Below are 19900 nucleotides of genomic sequence, written 5' to 3' on the forward strand. Positions count from 1 at the left end.
ACTACATTTCCCAGCAGGCCTCGAGATGCGCATGCGCAGACAACTTGCGGGCACAGACAACTACCCGCGGGGCGGTAACTCTTGACCTGAGTCCTGCCAGGTCCTGGATTCCACGCGGAGTCTTGCAGTTCAGTAGCAGACAGGAGGTCACCGCATTCTGCATTCCGGCCGTCAGCCTAATTCCTACCAGAGCAGTGCTAAAACGCGGAGGCGAGCCGGGCCCACCATGGCTGCGAACGTGAGTACCTTCTGGTCCCCTGACCACACTATCATCCAGGCCACTTCTTCTCCTGATCCACTGTGGGTCCTTCGGCGATACGATCTCAGTGGGTGCGGCGGCCCTGATCTCCCTGTGCTTGTCCACTGTCCACTCATCCTCAGGCCGCGCGTTTGTGGAACGTTCCCCTCAGTCGAATCCGCTCATGCGTGGTTGCTCCTTAGTTTCTGTCTGGGCTCCTGAGGGTATGAAACTTGGGGAGAAGGACCTCGAGGAAAGTGTCCCTCGGTGGGCATGTTGGTGAGGCGATCCCGCCCAGGTAGAGCTGTCCAGCAAAGGCGGCTCTGATCTCTGCGCCCTAGGGGGTGTGTACACCTAGGCTGTGATGCTACTGTAGCAGGACCAGCCTGGCCGGATGACCAAGAGAGGGAGGCTTTTCTTTACTGTCCAGTCCCTGGTGCACTCATTTGGTAAGAGACCCTGGCTGAGGATAGTCTCTCCGCGTCCCCAGCAACCCCCAGGTCTCTGGCTTCTTCCTACTGCAACTAGTCCTTAAGAACTTTACTCGTGAATCCGAACATTCATTCAGCAAGCAGAGCAGCACTTACTAGGGAGCTGGGTGTGGGAGAAGCTGGTGACTCACCACTGCCTCTGGTGAAAGCGCCTCTGAAGCCAGCTCAGGAACGCTGCCAACTCCAGGCAAACACACCCTCCACCCCTCCTTGGTAGAATGTCATTGCCGCCCTCTTCCCAGACCTCTCCTCTGTCCGGCAAACCTCTTCTCGGCCTCCTACACCTCCCAAGAGGCCAGAGTTTGTGGGGCCCAAGCAAAGGCTGCTCGGCACATTGTGAGGCCCTGGAAGGGAGGAGAACCAGAGGGGAGGAAAGCTGCACTGGAGTCAGAGAAGGCAACCTCTAGGTAACCCTAGCAGGAGCAGGTGGACTCGTGCTGGTGCCCATCATCGTCATCATCATCATCATCATCATCATCACTTTACAGTTCCCCAGCAGGAGACGCCGGCTCAGGGGCACTAGGCCAGTGTATGCTACAGCATCAGCCTGGGAAGGTGACGAGGGCAGGCTTTGGAGTCAAGCCTAGAGACAAATCCAAATTCTTCCCCTCTAACTTCTCTGGGTTCACTGTCTCATGGGATCAGTTACTTTGAAGTTTGAGGAAGATTGCTAGGCACAGAGCCTGGTACATGAGAGGTGTTAACCCATGAGAAAGTCACTCTTACAGGCTAGTACCCACAGTCCTGGTAGGCAGAGACCATCTTGGGTATGTTGGAGTCTGACTCTCATACCAACAAACATAGACACAATGGGGTATCTTCAGTAGCTGTGCATTTGTCTATTTGTTACATTTGGTAAACCAAGGAGGTTACTAGGCATACTTGCAGGAGCATGGGTAACCCCCAAACAGCTACATTACAGAAGTCCCAGACCACCCCTGGAAAGCTGCATGATGAAGTGTCATCCCCCTAGCTCCCAGCCCCCTTTCAGTTAGCCTTCTGCCTCCTGTATACCCTAGCAATGCTATATACTTCTGGGGATGGGACATCGGAGGAGGTGAGTGGCTGGAATCTCAGCCACTCTTTCGGAGAACATGCCTGATCATGTGAGGGGCTCATGTGGAAAATCAGAGCTGCTCTTATTTCAAGATGGCAATGACTGTGTCATGCCTGGGGCACAGAGTACTAGAGCATCCATACGATAGTTGAGCCACTAGGCAGGGAAAGCAAGAGAATCTTAAGATAGTGGGTGGAACATAGGCACCTGAATTCAGAATAACAGCTGTCCTGTCAGGTAGGTATTATTACCAGCAAGTGAGGAACCCAGGATCAGAGAGGTGGAGCATGTTACCAAGCTCACACAGCAACAGAGCTTGGATTCCAACTGTGGTGTGCCAATTTCCAGCCCAGTGTGTTCCCACCTATTGCTTCATTGCTTGTTGATTCTGAGCCCAGTGTGCTGGAAGTGGAATACGCATGCAAATACAGTCACCCATATAGGTGCCATTGCCCATCTCACCCCTCCCCCAACTGGAGGAATATCCTCTTGGCTTCTCTTCCTTCCTGGGCTTAGGAAAAGGGGGAGGAATACAGGTTTCCTTTTTCTGTTTCCAATTGTTCAGATCACATTACAGCTAAGGTCATTTTAAGCAATGAGAAAGGAAGTCTAGGGCAGAGGGATCTGGCTGGATTTGAACACCCACTCACTACTTATAAGCTTGATCTGGGCAGATATCCTAAGCAGTGAGTCTTGATTTCCTCATCTATGAAATGGCATAGTGCTAGCCTCTTCCACCTTGAGCTGGCTCATGACTGGCCTGGCTGATGGTCACCTTCTTGTCTGCAGCGATCGTCTCCACTGAGTTTCTGGTGGTGTCATTCTGGGTTCAGTGGGTGTCCTTCACAGACCTGAGCTAGCAGTGGAGAGTAGCCAGAAGTGGCATCAGCTATGCTCACAGGCTCCGACCCAAATCTGTCCTCTGATCCCTGGCAGGAAGGGGCCTGGCTCTCTGCGGTCCCTGCCTGGTGACCACTTTGTATCCCTGTGACTTTCGTCTACACCCACAGTCTGGGTGGCAGCCCAAGTTTCAGTTTTGGAGAGATCTGATAATGTTCCTATTAGCTGTAACTCCCACAGGTGACTACACGGCCTGGGCACTGAGCCACCACCCCAAGCATTGGATGGTCCCCTGCACTTTACCCATGAAGAAATGGAGGGCCCACAGCTAATGGGTGGCAGCGCCAGGATTCAGGCTCAGTCTCTGCTTTTGTTGATAAGCACTAGACATACTTCTGACAACAGCAAGCAGGGCAAAGCCTGCTCCACTGACCTGTGGCTTGTGGCCTACTGGATGCTGCCCGGGCATGCCCATCTGCTCCATCTCTCTGGCAGCCCTCCACAGCCAGAGCAGACAGGATGCCACTCCACACCATTGCCCCACAGCCCCTGCTGAGGGTACCCTTTTCCTGAGGTCTACCTCTATGCCCCCTCCTCCACGTAGCCTGTCTTAATGCCTTAGCTGGAAGGTCACCCAGTGCTGGACCCACTTCTCACTGGACACTCAGCACAGCCTCTGGTAGTTCTTAGAACTGTGACCCAACTGCGCAGAAGACCACTTACCACTCCTCCAACCTCACAGAACAGCACAGTCCTCAGGAAACCCAGCCATTACCTCTCAAATTTAACTAAAAACACATTTCTAGCTGCTTTGTAAAATAGCTTGTTGGAGTCTTCAACGTATGCTTAAACATTTTCTTGACAAATGCTGAACTTATGGCCCAGAAATTCTATACCAAAGTAGAATTGTACCCCAGTGTCTGGGGGGAAGAGGGATTCTTCTGGGAACAAGAAAGAATGATTTTGGACACCAAAATCATTTCTTTCTTTCTTTCTTTTTTTTTCTTTTTCTTTTGGTTCTTCGAGACAGGGTTTCTCTGTGGCTTTGGAGGCTGTCCTGGATCTAGCTCTTGTAAGCCAAGCTGGTCTCGAACTCACATCTGCCTGCCCCTGCCTTCCGAGTGCTGGGATTAAAGGCATGTGCCACCACCGCCTGGCTTCTAAAATCATTTCTTAAACTCACCAAACTGTGGATTTCCCCCTCAGTATTCCAGCGTTGGCAGCAGGAAGGAGCACGTGAGAGTGACATCTGGCCCCCAGCCAGGCTTCCTGGAGCGGCTGAGTGAGACTTCTGGCGGCATGTTCGTGGGGCTTATGACCTTCCTGCTCTCCTTCTACTTAATTTTCACCAATGAGGTAAGGTGCAGAGTGAAGATCCAGTGGCTGGGCTCTGAAATAAAGGCCTTGGTTTTACAGGCTGGAAAGGGCTGCTGAGTTACTCAGAATGCCTGCTTCAGGCATGGCTGTGTTCAGGCACTCATGCTGGATCACTGGAATCCTGCCTCTTTGTTGTGACAGACAGAAGGCAGTCCCTTCCCTTGGGGGTAAATGTGGCCCCAACATTTTCAGTCTCGCCTCCAGGCAGCTTAGAATCCGAGAGAATAGGGGAGCCATGTCTTTTTAAATCAGTTTAGCAGAAGTTCCAGTTATCTCCCAGGTTCTTGGCTTAGGTCTCAGCCGCACCTGACTCCATGGCCTGCAAGGGGAGGGCAGTAATCAAGAAATGATGGGAAAGGTTCCCCTGCCACCCTAGGTTCTCCCAGAGGAGACAGGTGAAGTGTCAGCTAAGCTGAGAACACGGTTGGCCAGTCCCGTATCACATGGTTTGGACAGTGGTTCAGATTGGCCTTTGTAAGCCACATGGATTGGGAGGTGGGAGAATGGAAAGCAGAGGCATGTGGAGGCCCAGGACTAGTACAGGGCGGGGAGACATGGAACTGTTCCCAACTTCAGGCAGTCTGAGATTGGTGGGGTCAGCCTGGAGAAGCAGGAATCCTGGGTCCAGTCTTGAGTCTGCAGTTGCTAGACCTCAACATCTCTGATTGCGAAGGCCCATCCTTCTGTGCACCCACAGCAAGCTGTCAAGCAGCATCTGAGCTGTTGAAATCCCGTTCTACCCTTGACAGGGCCGCGCGCTGAAGACAGCCACCTCTCTTGCAGAGGGGCTGTCGCTTGTGGTGTCCCCAGACAGCATCCACAGTGTGGCTCCAGAGAATGAAGGGAGGCTGGTGCACATCATTGGGGCCCTGCGAACCTCTAAGGTAGGCTGGCTGATTGGGTGGCAGTTCCCGACTATGATGGCTTGGAGTTGGGCCTCAGAGACAGACCCACATGGGTGGAGGGTACCCTCTGTGGCTCTGTGGTTAATGGGCCTCAGAGACAGACCCACATGGGTGGAGGGTACCCTCTGTGGCTCTGTGGTCAAGTCACTTCTCAGTCGCAGTGTCCCTTGTGCTACCTACAACAGTCTCGTAGTCATGTGGCGAGGGCATGTCAAATGGCAGTTGGCACATAGATGGTCTGATGGTCAGAGCTCTCCTGTTGTCTGCAGGGTCCTGGGCATCGTGTGAGAACTGAGGCTGGCAGCTTCATGCTAGGCTCCTTCACCTTCACTTCCAGGCCTGCCATCTTCATCTCTCTCGCAGTTGGGCTGCTCTGGCCTGGGGACTCTGGACCTCCATGAATCTGGCCTTTCACTTTTATTTGTTTGATTCTTTTTGAAGCTCTTGTCTGACCCAAACTATGGGGTCCATCTCCCAGCTGTGAAACTGCGGCGGCATGTGGAAATGTATCAGTGGGTGGAGACAGAAGAGTCCAGGTGAGGACCCGGGCATTGAGGGACTGCAGGACATGAAGGGCGTGAATGGCTCGGGTGTTAGGATAAAGGGCAGTGGCTTTCAGACACCATTTAACCAAAGTGTAGGATCTGTGATCAGAAAAGTGTCAAACCCCAGCATTAGTGCATGGTGACCTTTTATTTGAAGGTGACAACAGTCTAGTGCAGAGTGGGCCAAAGCAGAAAGGGAGCTGCTCAGATTAATTACCTGGACATTCCAGGGTGCACAGCCCAAGGCATGACAGTTTGGGTTCAAATGCTGCCTGCTCAGCTTTTCCTGCATTGGATCATCCTCTCACAGAGGACACAGGTCACTTCCCAATTAACTCTCATCCTATCAGAAGGCCCAGGGCAGGCGCTTAGTGACCAGGGAGTTCACCTGGAGCCAGAACCGGACTCAGCCCCACCTGAACGGCATGACCTGTGAGGAGAAGGGAGTAATCAAGGAATACTAGAAAAGGTCCCCCTCCACCCTAGATTCTCCCAGAGGCTGCTGCTGTACATCTCTTTGAGCCCGAGGCTAGACGCCTTTGGGTGAGCCAGCTAGAGTGTGTCAGCTAAGCTGAGAAAGCATGTCCCTCCAGGCAGGCTGTCTAGAGATAGTGCCTGCTCCATGGTGGCTGGGGAATGTCTGTTCCTGAGCCCGCCAGGCTTCCACTCCCTGTGTGGAGCTGGGCCTTGAGGCCAGCTCAGATACTTAGAGAGCAGTTGGCCTGGGGTGCCTGAGCTGACTCCTGCTGCCTGTGCTTTTTCTGCAGTGAGTACACGGAGGACGGACAGGTGAAGAAGGAGACCAAGTACTCCTACAGTGAGTCCCAGACCCTCAGGCCTCTGGGCATCCCCAGGACATGTGACTTCCACCCTAGCACTGTGGGCAGCACAGTGGGTCTGTGCGTGGGTGTGGAAGGCCACAGCACCAGGCAGAGTTCGGGGTACTAATCCTTAGAATCCTGCCTGTCCATCCAGGGAGGCCAAGGGTCATGAGTGCTAGTAAGAGGATGCTGAAACTAGTCTTAAATGGTGTGAATTGCCCATTCTTTCTCTTCATGCAGACACAGAGTGGAGGTCAGAAATTGTCAACAGCAAAAACTTTGACCGAGAGATTGGCCACAAAAACCCCAGGTGAGAGCTTGGCCCTGGGTCAGAGTCCAGTCTTGCTTACCCTTGCAGGATCCAGCCTCAGTTTCTTATCTGAGTGATGGATTGAGTAAACTCTGCCCCACAGGTTATCAAACACAAGAGATGTAGTTGGCAACACCAAGCTCCACGTTAGAATCAGGAGCACAGATCAAGACCTGGTCTCTGCTCACACTCAGGTTACCACAGGCCTGAAGGCCTGAGAGGCCCCTCTGTGCAGCGGAGTGCCTTGTTAGCCAGGTTGGGGCTCTAAGGGTAGTGTTAAGATTCCTCAGGAGGAAGTCACTCCATGGCATGCGATGATGTAGCTCTTGGGCATGGCTAGATCATATGAAGCCATGGTCCAGGTTGAGCCAGGAAGATAGTCAGTGCTTGGAGGCTGCCCAGGCTGGAAGTGGGATACGGTCCAGAAAGGCTCCATTTCATGGCTAATTGTAGCAGGCCTTCTGGAACCACCATTCCCCAAATCATGACCTGGAGACCTAGTTATGAATGCTCAGCCTTATCTTATACTTGTCTCACTAGCTCTTATAACTTACTTTAACCTGTTTCTCTTTACGTTTTGCCTCGGGGGGCTTTTTACCTTTTTTTTCATTCTGTATGTCCTATTTCACTGCTTCCTCTGTCTAGCTGGCTGGTGGCCTCTTTCTCCCTCATTCTCTTTCTCTCTCTTCTCACCCTCCCCCACCCCCTCTATTGCCTAGCTATTGGCCACTCAGCTTTTTATTAGACCAATCAGGTGTCTTAGCAGGCAAGATAAAACAGCAGACATCTTTACATAAACAAATGCAGCATAAACTAATGTAACACATCTTTGCCTAGTTAAACAAACACAGCATAAACAAATGTAACACATATTCCACAACAGCTGATGGGATGGGACAGGCTGGGTAAGAGTATGCAGCCCTGGGTGAGACAGAATGGGGGTGCTCAGCCCAGACTGGGAAACTGGAGCCCTGGGGGTCATACTATGCCTAGACTTACAGGATCCACTTCCTGGGTAGGGACTGTCTCCAGCACATTACAACCAAAAGGTGACCAGACAGCTCTACCCTGGTGCCCATTATTGACTGTTCCCCTCTCTCCTGCAGTGCCATGGCGGTGGAGTCTTTCACAGCGACGGCTCCCTTTGTCCAAATTGGCAGATTTTTCCTCTCAGCAGGTGAGTCTCGGGCCTTCTGTGGAGGTGCCCACCCAAAGGCCTTCCATTCCCTTGGCATCTTCCAGGCCTGGGGCCCCAGCACCAAGTGGGCCCACAGCTCATGGTGGTCAGTGTCAGGGTCCAGCTGGCCTCCATCTCAGAATCAGTTTCTGGGCTGGGGTCAGAGGGAGGTGAGTTCTCAAGGGGTAGAACTTCCACTCTAGTCAGATCCTCTGAAGCCTGGGTTGTTCTAGAAATTACCCCAGGTGCTACACCCTTATCATATTTCTGTGCATGTCTGTTCTGAGCAGACGTTGCACCAGAGACCTGCCTCAGGCAGCCCTCAGCCAAGAGTGCAGACAAGGCCCATCCCTCCCTCTGACCTTTGGTTCCATCTGTGTGAGCCCTACCTGGAAACCAGCTCTCCCACAAGGAGGTGCACCACAGCCTCCTCCGTGACTCTGAGGAGAAACCCTCAAGGCTTAAGGTGGCACCATGAGTCATAGTGATGCTCGGGTTCCATCTCTGGACCTCACCTGGGAAGATGACAGAGGAGACGCTTGAGACCCAGATAGCCAAGCTCAGCCTGACTGTCCCGCCGCTCTGCCACTCAGCTGGTGCCTGTGGTGGAGGGAGCTCCAGCCTAGATGAGTATTTCTGAGGAGGGATGGCAGAAAGCAAGGTCACTCTCAGAACTGTGGTTAGGTTGGCTTAGCAGGAGAGGGCATGGGAAAGTCTCCCTGGAAGAGTTAGTGATCGAGTTGGGCACATGGAAGTTCTGGAGATGAAACTGGGAAAGGGGGTGTTGCAGCCGGTGTGGAGGCATATTCCTATCATCCTGCCACTCGGAGCTGAGGCAGGATTAACAAGTTTGAGGCTAACTTGGGCTACATGGAACAAAAAAGAACCCATGCATGACAGTGTAGGCTTTTCATTCCAGCACTTGAGGAGTGAAGACTATGAGCTCAAGAGGTCGAGGTCACCTTCACTACATGAGATCCACTACCGAAAAAATATGTTCACTGCATTTGGGAGATAGCCACAAGCCAGAGAGTGTAGGCTGGGTAATAGTGCATGGTCCTGCTGCCTCAGGACACCAAGGACAGGGTGTCAGGCTATGGGGTTAGCAGAGCAGGGATTCTCAGTGGAGTTCAAGGTTTCTGAGCATTTTGCTTCCCTCAGGCCTCATTGACAAGATTGACAACTTCAAGCCCCTGAGCCTGTCCAAGCTGGAGGACCCCCACGTGGACATCATTCGCCGAGGAGACTTTTTTTACCACAGTGAAAACCCTAAGTACCCAGAGGTGCGTGGACACGAGGGCTGTTCACATGGCAGAGCCAGGGCTTTTGAGTAGCACGGATGGCAGCATGCAGCAGCTGAACCCAGGCTGCACTTGGCCAGTGAGGCTGGAGGTTGGCAGGCCCCCTAGGGAATGGGACAGTCTGGGTGAAAGTAAAGCCAGCCAGGTGCTGCATCACCATTCACTAACTCGACGGCTTCTCTCTCACCCTCAGGTTGGTGATGTTCGTGTCTCCTTTTCTTACGCGGGACTGAGCAGCGATGACCCTGACCTGGGCCCCGCTCATGTGGTAATCTGCTCCCCAGGGGTTGACCTCAGTCATGAGTCCCTGGGCCCAAATACCTTGGGACATGTCCTGACCACTTTGTACCTCATTTGCACAAGCAGCAGGCGTGCTCTTGGGCAGTTTCAGAGTCCCGACTGCCTCCCTGGAGCTTGGACTGAAGCAGCTCAGTTGGAGCACCAGGGCCTGGAGCCTGTAGAAACAAGGACAGCCCCGGGGTTCCTCACCTCCTGGCTGGCATGGAGTCTGAGGGGTGGGGCTGTGGGTCTCACCCTGTGCCTGTGTCCCTCAGAGCACCCCACTCAGCTCTAATACTGACTTTTCTGATCAGGTTACTGTGATTGCCCGGCAGCGAGGTGACCAGCTAATCCCATACTCCACCAAGTCTGGGGACACGTTGCTGCTCCTGCACCATGGAGACTTCTCAGCTGAGGTGAGTGAGTTGCTGCTGCCCTGACTGTGTTGGGGACAGACACGTCCTGCCCTTCTTTCCAGTGCTATTTAAGAAGGCCCACCACTAGAGGTCATGGCCAATGCTGTATGGGAAGAAAAGGAAAAGGACAGCAACCTCCTGTGCGAGCAGGGCACTGAGGACTGACACTGCCCCCTCAGTTTGTCAGTCCTGCTGGGGGAGAATGGTGAGAGGCCAGGAAGTGAGGATAGGAGTGTGGGCAGCCATGCTCTAGCACAATGGGTCTCTAATAGACATTCAGTTTCTATGGCCAGGGCCTCTGTGAGAAGCTATTTTTGTTGAGGCCCTCAAAATGAACAGGTCCACCCTAGAATAGTTAAGTCAGACAGAAAAGGGTTCACTTTGTCAGTGGGTACCAGGAGAAGAGGGGACAGTGACTGCGAGGTTGCCATAAGGCAGAGGCCACTCTGAGGTGCCTCTTCTTCCTTCAGGGGCACCAATGGAGGGTTTAGCACTGCAATATCAGGGCCATGTGAGTGCGGCAATCGCCCACACACAATCTCCTGGGCGTGCCTTTCCCAGCTGTATTTGGGAAGGGTCATGCCTTCCCCAGTGCTAATTGCTCAGTTTTCTGCCTTTAGAATAGAGCAGTGTGGATTCTGGCTCTTGCTGATAAACCCAGTGGATCTCTGCTGGGCCTCCCTATGACCTCTTAAGCAGATTCATGGGTTTCATCCACAACAGCCAGAAAAGGCCAAGGGCACAGCTGGCCTCAGAGCATAGCTGTGGCCCTTCTGCTATTAGTGAGTCCTCAGTTGCCCTCTGTCCTCCCTTCCAGCCACAGCACTGGGTCATAGTGTTTGGGCCCCACCTGCTCCTTTTACCTGGCCAAGATAGGGTGTGGTCGGTCTGTTATTGGGGAGCCTGGTTACCAAGCTCAGGGTGGGGCTGTCACCTCCCAGCCTGGGTTATGAGTCATCCTAGGAACCGCTCTAAAATTAGGAAACTCTGTTCTCTCTCCCAGGGCTTTGCCTAGCTCCTGGTTTCCAGTCTTCTCTAGCAGTCTCAGGTCTCTGGGGGTCCCCAGAGGGTGGTGGGTGGGGTCTGGCTGAGGAGGCCTGGGAGGAAAGGTTTGGCTAGTACAGGCAAGCAGGCAGACACACAGAACTGAGAAAAAAGCTGGTCCCCAAAGTCAGGACACTGGGACTCCAGGGCCTGGAGAGTTCAGGGGCCTAGACCATGGCACTGCCCATGGATCCCTGTCAAGCCCTTGCCTGGTTGTGGCTCTACCTCTCACCAGCCACAGACCTTGTGCAAGTCTTATCCTCTCTGAGCCCGTTTCCTCATCTGTGAAATGAAACATTTTAAAAAACACCAGCATCGTCATCCCCGTCTCATGTGGCGGCTGTCCGTGCGGTCCACTCCTGCTCACTGAGCATAGGCACATCAGAAAGCCTTTCCTGTTAACTGCCTATGGTGAAGCCATGGGGTTGGGTCACAGCCCTGCAGAGCCTCAGCTTCCTGTCTCAGTAAAACAGAGAAGATGATCTGATTAGGCTATTTTAAGTCAGGTCAGTGTCCATCTTTGCGTGTTGTGTTAGAGATTAGACAGGAATACTATTCAATCAGCCTGGGAAAGGCTCTCAGAAGAAACCACATTTTAGCCAACTTAAAGATTGGAAGATAGTGCAGAGCTGCTGGGCAGCTGTAAGCAGTCTGTACATGGCAGTACACTTGACCTGGCCTCACCGTAGGTGGAGCGTCAGAGGGGTGGGGCCATGGCAGTTGCTGTGTGAGAATGAGGTGGGGTGAGGGAGCAAGGAGGCCAGGGAGACGGAGGCTAATGGAAGCGCCCCATGAGGAACTAGCGGTGTGGCTCACAGTAGACATAGGGGAAACCACTAACAGCCTGCTTGTATGGTCAGGGGCCAGCAGACAACACCTAACCCCAGGTTTTGGCTTATGCAGATGGGTGGGTGGTGGAGTTGTGTGTTACCACGGGGAAGACAGAGAATAGGGCTGGGGTGGGGCTCTGAGTCAATGCTCAGTATGCCAGGAGGCTGGGACAATGTCTGGGAGCCAGTGCAGCCCTAAAGCAGTGTAGTGTTCTGTTTGAGTACAGGCACACGGAGCCATGGGGGTACACAGGGGTCCTGGACAGATGGATGAAGCAGCCAGAGGATATCAGCATTTACAGGCCAGGAAAAAGAAACCAGGGACAACAATGGGGTCAGAAGGACACAGCCTACAGAGTAGGAGGGAGACTGTTAGGCCAGGGTCCTGAAGCTGCAAGCAGTGTCCTGGGGTTGAGGGCTAATGCTTCACCCAGGACCAGCATGGACTTTTAAACTGTCCCCTCCGGAAGGGTGGGAGCTGCCCCCATATGGACAGCTGCAGTGGGAAGGATGGTGGCCATCTTCCAAGTGAGACCGTGTCTGAGGCCACAGGTCTCATTCCATGTTCTTGAGCTAGACAAGCAGAGACTTCAGACACCGATGAGAGGTTTGCCTGTCTCCCTGTATTCTGTAAGGAAAAGCCCGCCACCCGCCCCAGGACCCACACTGCTGGTCGGTGACTCCCTGGGTCTTGACACGGTGCCACCTTGTCCTACAGGAGGTGTTCCATAGAGAACAGAAGAGCAATTCCATGAAGACCTGGGGCCTGCGGGCAGCTGGCTGGATGGCCATGTTTATGGGCCTCAACCTCATGACACGGATCCTCTACACCCTGGGTAAGTGAGAAAAGTGTAGGAGCCATCCTTCTCTCTGGAGGTCCTGTCTTCATCACACTCCATTGGTTCAGCCTTTCCGTCTGATGGGATCCTTGAGAAAGACACCAAACATCTGGCCTGTCTCTATGTGTGCTCCCCCAGACAACCCCCCCAGCTTTAAGACAAATAGTGAGGAGAAAAGCAGGTGTGAGGGACAGGATGCTCGCACCTGCCTAGGGGTGGGAGGCTGGTCCAGCTGCTCTGCTCATCCCTTACTCCATAACTGAACAGCGATAGGTAAGAGGCTTGCCAGCCTGTGCTATGAACTGGATCTGCACCTGAAATTCCTCAGGTCAGAGTCACGGATACCCCTGCCTGGGCTTCCTTTTCTCGCCCCTGCTTAGGAGTTTTCTGTATGTTAACACCCTCCAAAGCCAGGCCATATTTGCTTCAGCTAGCACATCTGGAGCCTGGGAAGGGGCTGCTCACTAGCCCTAAGTCTGGCATCAGAGAGCTCAAATTTAAGTGTCCCAATTTTGTTCAGGACCTGGTGCCCAGGACATGGAGTGTGCCAGGCTGACATTGTCCATGCAGGATGAGCGTCTGCTCAGGGAGACTCAGTACCCAAGCGTCTGCCCCAGTATGTCCCCATCTAGACTTCTTGTGGTACCAGCAGAAATCTTTCCCCCACTTAGGTCTATGGACTGGGGAGAGGTGTGGCTGGAGCACATCCTAGATTGGCAGCAAGTATTGGAGGTTGACGGGGGTTTCCTCATTTACAGATGGGAAACCAAGGTCATTCCCTCAGACTTTCCCTAGATTGCTGAGGCATGCTCAAAAATACCAGCCACATTGTGGGCATGGCAAAGAACAATCAGAATTTAAACAGAACTACCTTGGCCATGTGACTGAGGGCAGGGCAATCCTTGTGAGTCTCAGTCCCCACCATGTTTGAGAAGCCGTCTGTGATCCTGATTTCCACTGAAGGCATGCTGGCAGGTAGGGCCGATGGAGTGTGGAGGGATAATGGGAGCTGTGGCAGGGCCCATGTAGTCCTGTCCATTTGTCAGGGTCACCTACTGAACACCAGGTGTTTCCTCTGCAGGCTGGGCACAGTGGCTCAGAGCTTAAGCTCTGACCGAGCAGTGCAGAGCGTCAGGGTTGGCTCTGAGGGAGAGGGTGTTATGGGTGATTTTTCAGTGACCTCAAGTGTGGACTTTGAAGGCCAAGGCACTCACACTTGGGCCTGGGCTGAGCAGGAATAAAGTTATATATGCCAGCTTACTGAGCTCCTCCTCCCCTGGGTATTCTGGGAAAGTGTGAGGCTGTTTGGTTCCTCTCCGATGGCTGAGAGGAGACATCGAGGACAGGGAGCACAATGTCCTCAGGGACTCATGGCCTTTTCTTTCCCCACAGTGGACTGGTTTCCTGTCTTCCGAGACCTGGTCAACATTGGCCTGAAAGCCTTTGCCTTCTGTGTAGCCACCTCACTGACCCTGTTGACCGTGGCTGCCGGCTGGCTCTTCTACCGACCGCTGTGGGCTGCCCTAATTGGCTGCCTAGCTCTGGTGCCCATAATCATTGCACGGACCTGGGTGCCAGCCAAAAAGCTGGAGTGAAGCCTCAGCCTGTCACCTCTGTCCAGCTCCAGCTGAGACAGGCATCTGTACACCCCACTCTTCAAGGGGCCAGTGTCTACACCTGCATGTAGGGTTTGGCGTTCACCAGCTCACATCTTCTCCACCCCACTTCTTGCCAAAATGCAGCTTTGGTGGCCAAAATGCAGCTTTGCTGGGCAGAAGCAGCCTGAGGATGGTGACCCAGCAAGTACTGTCCTGCTTAATGCCTTCCCCTCTCAGGGCTTTATTCCACTTGGCTATCAGCTGACCTGCTGGTGAAGGACTCGGCCTTCTTACTGCCCATCCCTCATTGCCAAAACCAAGTGCCAGGACTGCCACAACCTCCGCCTACAGCTGAAACCCCAGAATGCAGGCGTCACCCACTACTTCTGGCCACATCTCATCAGTGTGACACCGTCCCCAGGCCTGGAGAAGGTCCACCCTAAACCAAGTCTCTGGGTAGAACCTGATGCGGACTAAAGAAACACCGACAATCTGTGTTATCCCAAAGGTCACTGTCACTGTGGCTGGACGGAGTTTTGGTGTAAGCCCTCACACCTCTGGTTCTGTTACTCCACCTCTTCGTGTGTTCTTTCTATCCCAAGGAGTTAAGACTTAAAACCCCTGTGAATGGCTCCCATTTGACAGTTGCCGTCAAGGAGATGAACTCAGCAGGAATGGTGTCTCAGTGGGTGTGGCTTGACTGGTTTTTAGTTCCTGAGGCCTTGGGGAAGGAAGCTTTAGCTTTGCAATGCTTTTGAATCAGTGTTAGCAGATTCTTTCATGCAGGGCTGGGATAGTGGAGGAAGCACCCCCGTTATCCTCTGCCATTACAGACCACCTGTTCACTTGAAGGTCATTTTGAGTTTGTAGTCAGTGTTACAGAAAAAGGCTGGAAGCTTTCCTACTAAGAGGGCTTATTCACTGTGACCTCCAGTTAACTGAAGGTCAGGCTTGCTGGAGGAAACCCATGTCTGGCCTGGCCCAGCCTTTTTCCCTGGGAATGCTTTTGACCTTGACACTCCAGCCTCAAGTAGTTTCAGCATAATGGTTCTTTTTGGATTTCATGCCCATCACTTTCCTCATCCCAAATAAAATTCACCCATACTAATGGACATAATTTCTAAGTTTCCTCTCTACTATTACACCTTTGAAGGGATACTTAGCCATGATGTCATTATATATCCTTGGTTTATCCTTTATCTCAATTCTATTTGCAAACTGCCCTAGTGGCTGCTGTAGCCAATGGCTGTGTTTGGTAGCTGACTAAGGTGACAGAACCCTTGACCCTAGTGATATATAACAGTCCCTCTCATGTCCTGTGGTATCTGTGCTTTCAGCTGTGGTTCTTGGTGAAAGTGCAGCCAGAGATGGCTTGCTGGGTTTAGGATGGAGATGATAGTCACTACTGCTCAGTGCATACTGGTGCAGTCTCATCTAAACTCCAAAAGATGGTTTGGGAAAACATGGTACAATTAGTGATAGCTAAATACACAATCCTTGGGATTCAGACTGTAAATTTTTCTTATATGGGTTTTGTCAGCTTAAAAGTTCTTAAGAGCAAATTATGGAAGAATAATTTGATGTCTTTGAAAAAACTGAAGTTTGTATTCTTTGTATTAAAATCTGAAATAAATTTCTACCTATCTTTTGGTATAAGATCTTGCCAGTAGTCTGTTTGGGCGGGGGTCAGACTCATTTCTTTGTTGCTCTAAGTGGTTTCAGTTCTTTCCAAAAGGGCAGCTCACCTTCAAGCCTGCTTTGTCTTGGCTCTATTTAAAGTAAATGACTCATGCTTCACAAACCTTGAGAATATGCTAGAAGTATGATGCAGTGCTGAAAGCACTGGCTTTGAGTGTCACACAGATGAAGTCTGTCCTACTGGCTCGTGGTGTTGGGCCAATCTGTTGCATCTGTTAAGATGGGGACAGCCTGTCATCATACATGGCTGTAATGAGTAAATAATTTGAAGCCCAAGTGCCTATCGTATGGCATCTCTTAATTGCTTTCTTCCTGTCTGAAGCACTGCCATGCTGTTACCTAGCAGGCAGACTTTCTAAACCTAACATGCCATTACCATCATGTCGTCTCATAGCTGACACCTGCCACAATAGGTTACATTTCCAGAAACATGGCCATGCCTAACTAAAATCCCCAAAATGAAATCATTTTTAGGAGGCCTGTCAGGCTCTGGTGCAGGAAGTATGAGAATACAGTTTCCATGGTGACCCTAGTCTGTTTCTCTACCAGAGCATCTAATATGAGTCATACTCCAAGTGTTTTGTTTGCCTTGGTAAGAGTGACTCAACATTTTTTTTTTTTTTGAGACAGGGTTTCTCTGTGTAGCTTTAAAGCCTGTCCTGAAACTCACTCTGTAGACCAGGCTGGCCTTGAACTCACAGAGATATACCTGCCTCTGTGTCCTAAGTGCTGGGATTAAAGGCATGCAGCATCACTGCCCAGCAGTGACTCAACATTTTAAAGACTCAAAGTGAAGTATATTGAGTATAGTCATACACAAAAAGCTTCCTTGGCGTGTAAGGAGTTCCCAGCATCCATGAAAACAATCCTGAGCTTTCTCCATGTCTCACCACACACATAAGTCTGTTACCTGGATCCTCTTAGCGGTTTAAGACCTGAAACAAAATGGCAGCCAAGTGCTTTTAGGTAAATGCTTTATTTTCTGTCAAGGTTTTATAAAAGGGCTTTCTCCTGAGTAGCTGGCATATAGCAGCTAAGTAAATGTATCGTACAGAATAAATGTATCCAGAAATGAACAAAATGTAGTCTAACTAGTCTTTGCTATTTTCATAATTCTCCATTTGTTTTTCCTTTTCTTTCTTGATTTTAGCTCTTTGTTTTAGTCTTCTACAACTGTAAAATCAATCCCAAAAGTGCCTTGACAAGAGATATCCTGCGTCTCTGACAAAAGAGCACCGGGCAGTACTGGAAAAGTAAGGCCTGAAAAGCAAATGCCCCGGGACCTGCAGGAGAGGAGAGCAAAGCATCTCAGGTGTGAACAGCACGAAAGAAGGGTGTGTGTGTCCTCAATGCTCCAATACCCAGAATTTCCCAGTGGTTTCTATTTAAAAAATGAAGTAAAAAACAGGCTAGGCATGGTTGCATATGCCTGTTATATCAGTCAGCCCTTGGTTTAAGGCAGGGGGATTTTGAATTTGAAGCCAGCTGGGACAACAGATAAGACTCTCCAAAACAAGCTCACATTTCCAAAGATGGGAATACCAAGGTCCACGGGTCAGAAAGTATCTCCCAGGAAAGTGTTCCAAACCCCAGAGTGGGTTCTGGGCAGCTTCCAGGACCATCCCATGGGGATCTGGCTGGGCTGGCATCAGACAGATCTGCAGCATAACTTCCATTTGGCCTGTAGTTCCCAGGCCATCAGGTGTCTGCCTTCTGCACAGACAAGAACTGCCGCCTGGCCTGGTGGACAGGCACTTCACAGCTTCTCAAATGGGAAGAGATGGGAAGCCTCTGCCGCCCGCCTCTTCCGGGTCATCTTAGAGCACTCAGGCTTCTGCTCTTCTTTAGCTTCTCGGTTTTGTGGCCAGGAGGCAGCCAGGACTCTTGCTGCTTCTGCCTGTGAGCTGGTCCCTTCCTCTTCATCAGAAGAGAGTCCACCTCCTGCATCTGCATGGGAAGCCACTGCCTCGCTCTGCAGGGAGACAGTGGAGGGGCCACAATTCGTGACTGGCTGACTTTAAAAGGCAGCAAAGTTCCCCAGAACCTAGTCTTGGAAGACAAGGGTTCTGGGTGGTGCTGGGAGAGTCCAGGCAGCCTTACTGGCCTTCCTCAGCCTAGGAGCTCACCCAAGCAGGTACTTAAGTGAGAACTGCTGGTGGAAAGAGGGTGCCCAGGCAGGCAAGCAGCTGCTGCTGTGCATGTCCCCTCACTCTGACACACATGCGTGCTATTTCCAACTGTTCAGTGCTCAGAATCAAACTTCAGCACTAAAGGATCTGAGATGGTACCCGTGGAGGCTGGCTAGGATAGCTGGGGCAGCCAGGAGCCAGTAAGAACAAGCCAGATGAAAGGGTCCCTAACACGATTCAAATGAGCACATGACTAATGTCTTTAGCAGGCAAATAGGCAATGGGAAGGGAGATCATAAACGGAAAAGAACATTTAGGGCACGGCCGGATGACTCTGACTTAGTACCCATCACACAACTGCTCTAGGTTCTGCCTGTACAGAGATGAAAACCATCCCATAACCCAGCACTTTAGACAGGCACTGTAGGTGTGTGGAATGTGCAGGCCCAAAGCTGGTCACAGTACTGGGAACCTGGAAGCCAAGAAGCAGGTACAGAAGGCCCAACACACCTGGACTGCCTACATGGATCTCTGCAGCAAACTAGACCAAGCACAGGGTCCAGGTTAACAGGGCGCAGGGCAGGGCAGGAACTGCTAGCTGAGGCCAACAGACAGACTTCCTAATATAAAGCAGACTTCTGGGCCAGTGACTGAGTGGTAACCAGGCTGTTTTGTCTACAAAGGCCCCATGCTGACCTTGGCCCCGTATCGGAGTTGCAGCCTCTCTCTGATGAGCAGTCCTCTGACCAGCAGCTTCCAGTTCCCCAGCGCCCGCTTCTCCTTCTTCTGCAGGCAGAAATAAAAGTAGGAAAGGTGAAGCCATGGCATTATCAGAGAAATGTTAAGGCAGAGTCTGATGTTCAGACATCTGTCTGAATTCAGGTTGGGAGAGTCTTCCTGCCTGGGGAGATGCCCAGTGCTTAAAGCATTTGCTGCACAACTGTAAGGACAGTTTGGGTCCCTAGAACTCACATAAATGCTGTGTGTGTGACAGGCCTGCCTGCAATTCCAACCTCAGAGGGTAGAGACAGGACGCCCAGAACAAGCTGGCTAGTTATCAGTGGCTAACTCTTCCTCAATGAATAAGGTGGTAGAGTGACTGAAGTAGATCCAGATAGTAACCTTGGGCCTCCACATGCATCGGTGCACCCCACCACAAGCATGCATATACATCACACACACACACACACACACACACAGAGGAAAACACAGGGTCTCCCATCACACCAAGTCTTGCATCCAAGCCATAAGTCAGATTTAGTAAGCGACAAATGTAAAAGCCATCAGTAACCAAGTCTTTTATAACTAACACTGACCAGAAGGCAGCAATCAGGTCTAGGACCTGGGCCTTCCAAGTCAGGGCCCACAGTACCTGAGCTTGCATGCAGGCAAGTAGGGGACGGGACAGTGGACATGGAGCGTGGGAGGGAGCTGTTTACCCAGGACTAAGCCCTGACTCCACCAAGTCAGCACCAGAAGAGCTAACGCACGGACTTTGCCATCTTCTTCCGTGATGCAGGAGTGGCCTGGACGGGGGACAGCTGGGACTTGCCGCTCTCCTCCAAGTCCCCATTCATACTACTCACCTCCTTCTCCTTCTTTTCAATGATGGCCTGTTCGTTCTCCCAAGCAGCCTGCAGCACGTCTTTGAATTCCTCACAGACAATGTAACCCTCAGTTCTGTTGGGACAGTAATACAGATGAGCTCCCTGAGCTGCCACCTACCCTACTCCTTCTTGTTCAGAAGCCAGTGACCCTTTCTGAGTACTTGGGGCCCTGATGGACATTGCTGGCCAGCCAGTGACAGATGCCACTCATGCAGGAGGCAGGATTGTGGGAACCTGTACCTCTTCCTCCACAGCCCCTGCCTGAGTGCTAGAGTGAGAATCCTCAACCCTGGTCCTCACTTCACACAGGAGAACTCAAGAAGCAAGCAAGGATCATGGTTTGGTTGCAGCCTGTGACCAGCACTAGGGGGCAGTGCGTCAGTCTAGAAGGACCAGGA

General features: G+C 51.8%; 2 protein-coding genes across 3 annotated transcripts in view; one reads left to right on the plus strand and one right to left on the minus strand.

Annotated features, from left to right (window-relative positions):
- Positions 1-34: 34 nt before the first annotated feature.
- Tmem43 (transmembrane protein 43) lies at positions 35-15724 on the plus strand. The gene is made up of 12 exons (XM_040738460.1): positions 35-238; positions 3833-3982; positions 4753-4887; positions 5350-5444; positions 6221-6270; positions 6515-6584; positions 7691-7761; positions 8923-9044; positions 9256-9330; positions 9656-9757; positions 12350-12467; positions 13863-15724. Exons 1-12 carry the CDS (start codon positions 227-229, stop codon positions 14063-14065), a joined length of 1203 nt encoding a protein of 400 aa, XP_040594394.1. The 5' UTR covers positions 35-226; the 3' UTR covers positions 14066-15724.
- A 999-nt stretch (positions 15725-16723) lies between these two features.
- Positions 16724-19900, minus strand: part of Xpc (XPC complex subunit, DNA damage recognition and repair factor) — a 28366-nt gene continuing 25189 nt past the window's right edge. The window contains exons 14-16 of one of the 2 annotated variants that reach the window (XM_040738458.1): positions 19482-19575; positions 18592-18681; positions 16724-17738 (exon numbers count right to left, since the gene is read on the minus strand). In XM_040738458.1, the coding sequence (XP_040594392.1) occupies positions 17523-17738; positions 18592-18681; positions 19482-19575 (400 nt within the window). In that variant the 3' untranslated portion in view covers positions 16724-17522. Of the gene's footprint in view, positions 17739-18591; positions 18682-19481; positions 19576-19900 lie in introns of those variants that run through there. The other variant, XM_040738459.1, reaches the window with a different exon arrangement.

Source organism: Mesocricetus auratus, unplaced genomic scaffold (genome assembly GCF_017639785.1).
Source record: "Mesocricetus auratus isolate SY011 unplaced genomic scaffold, BCM_Maur_2.0 Super-Scaffold_100676, whole genome shotgun sequence".
NCBI lineage: Eukaryota > Metazoa > Chordata > Mammalia > Rodentia > Cricetidae > Mesocricetus > Mesocricetus auratus.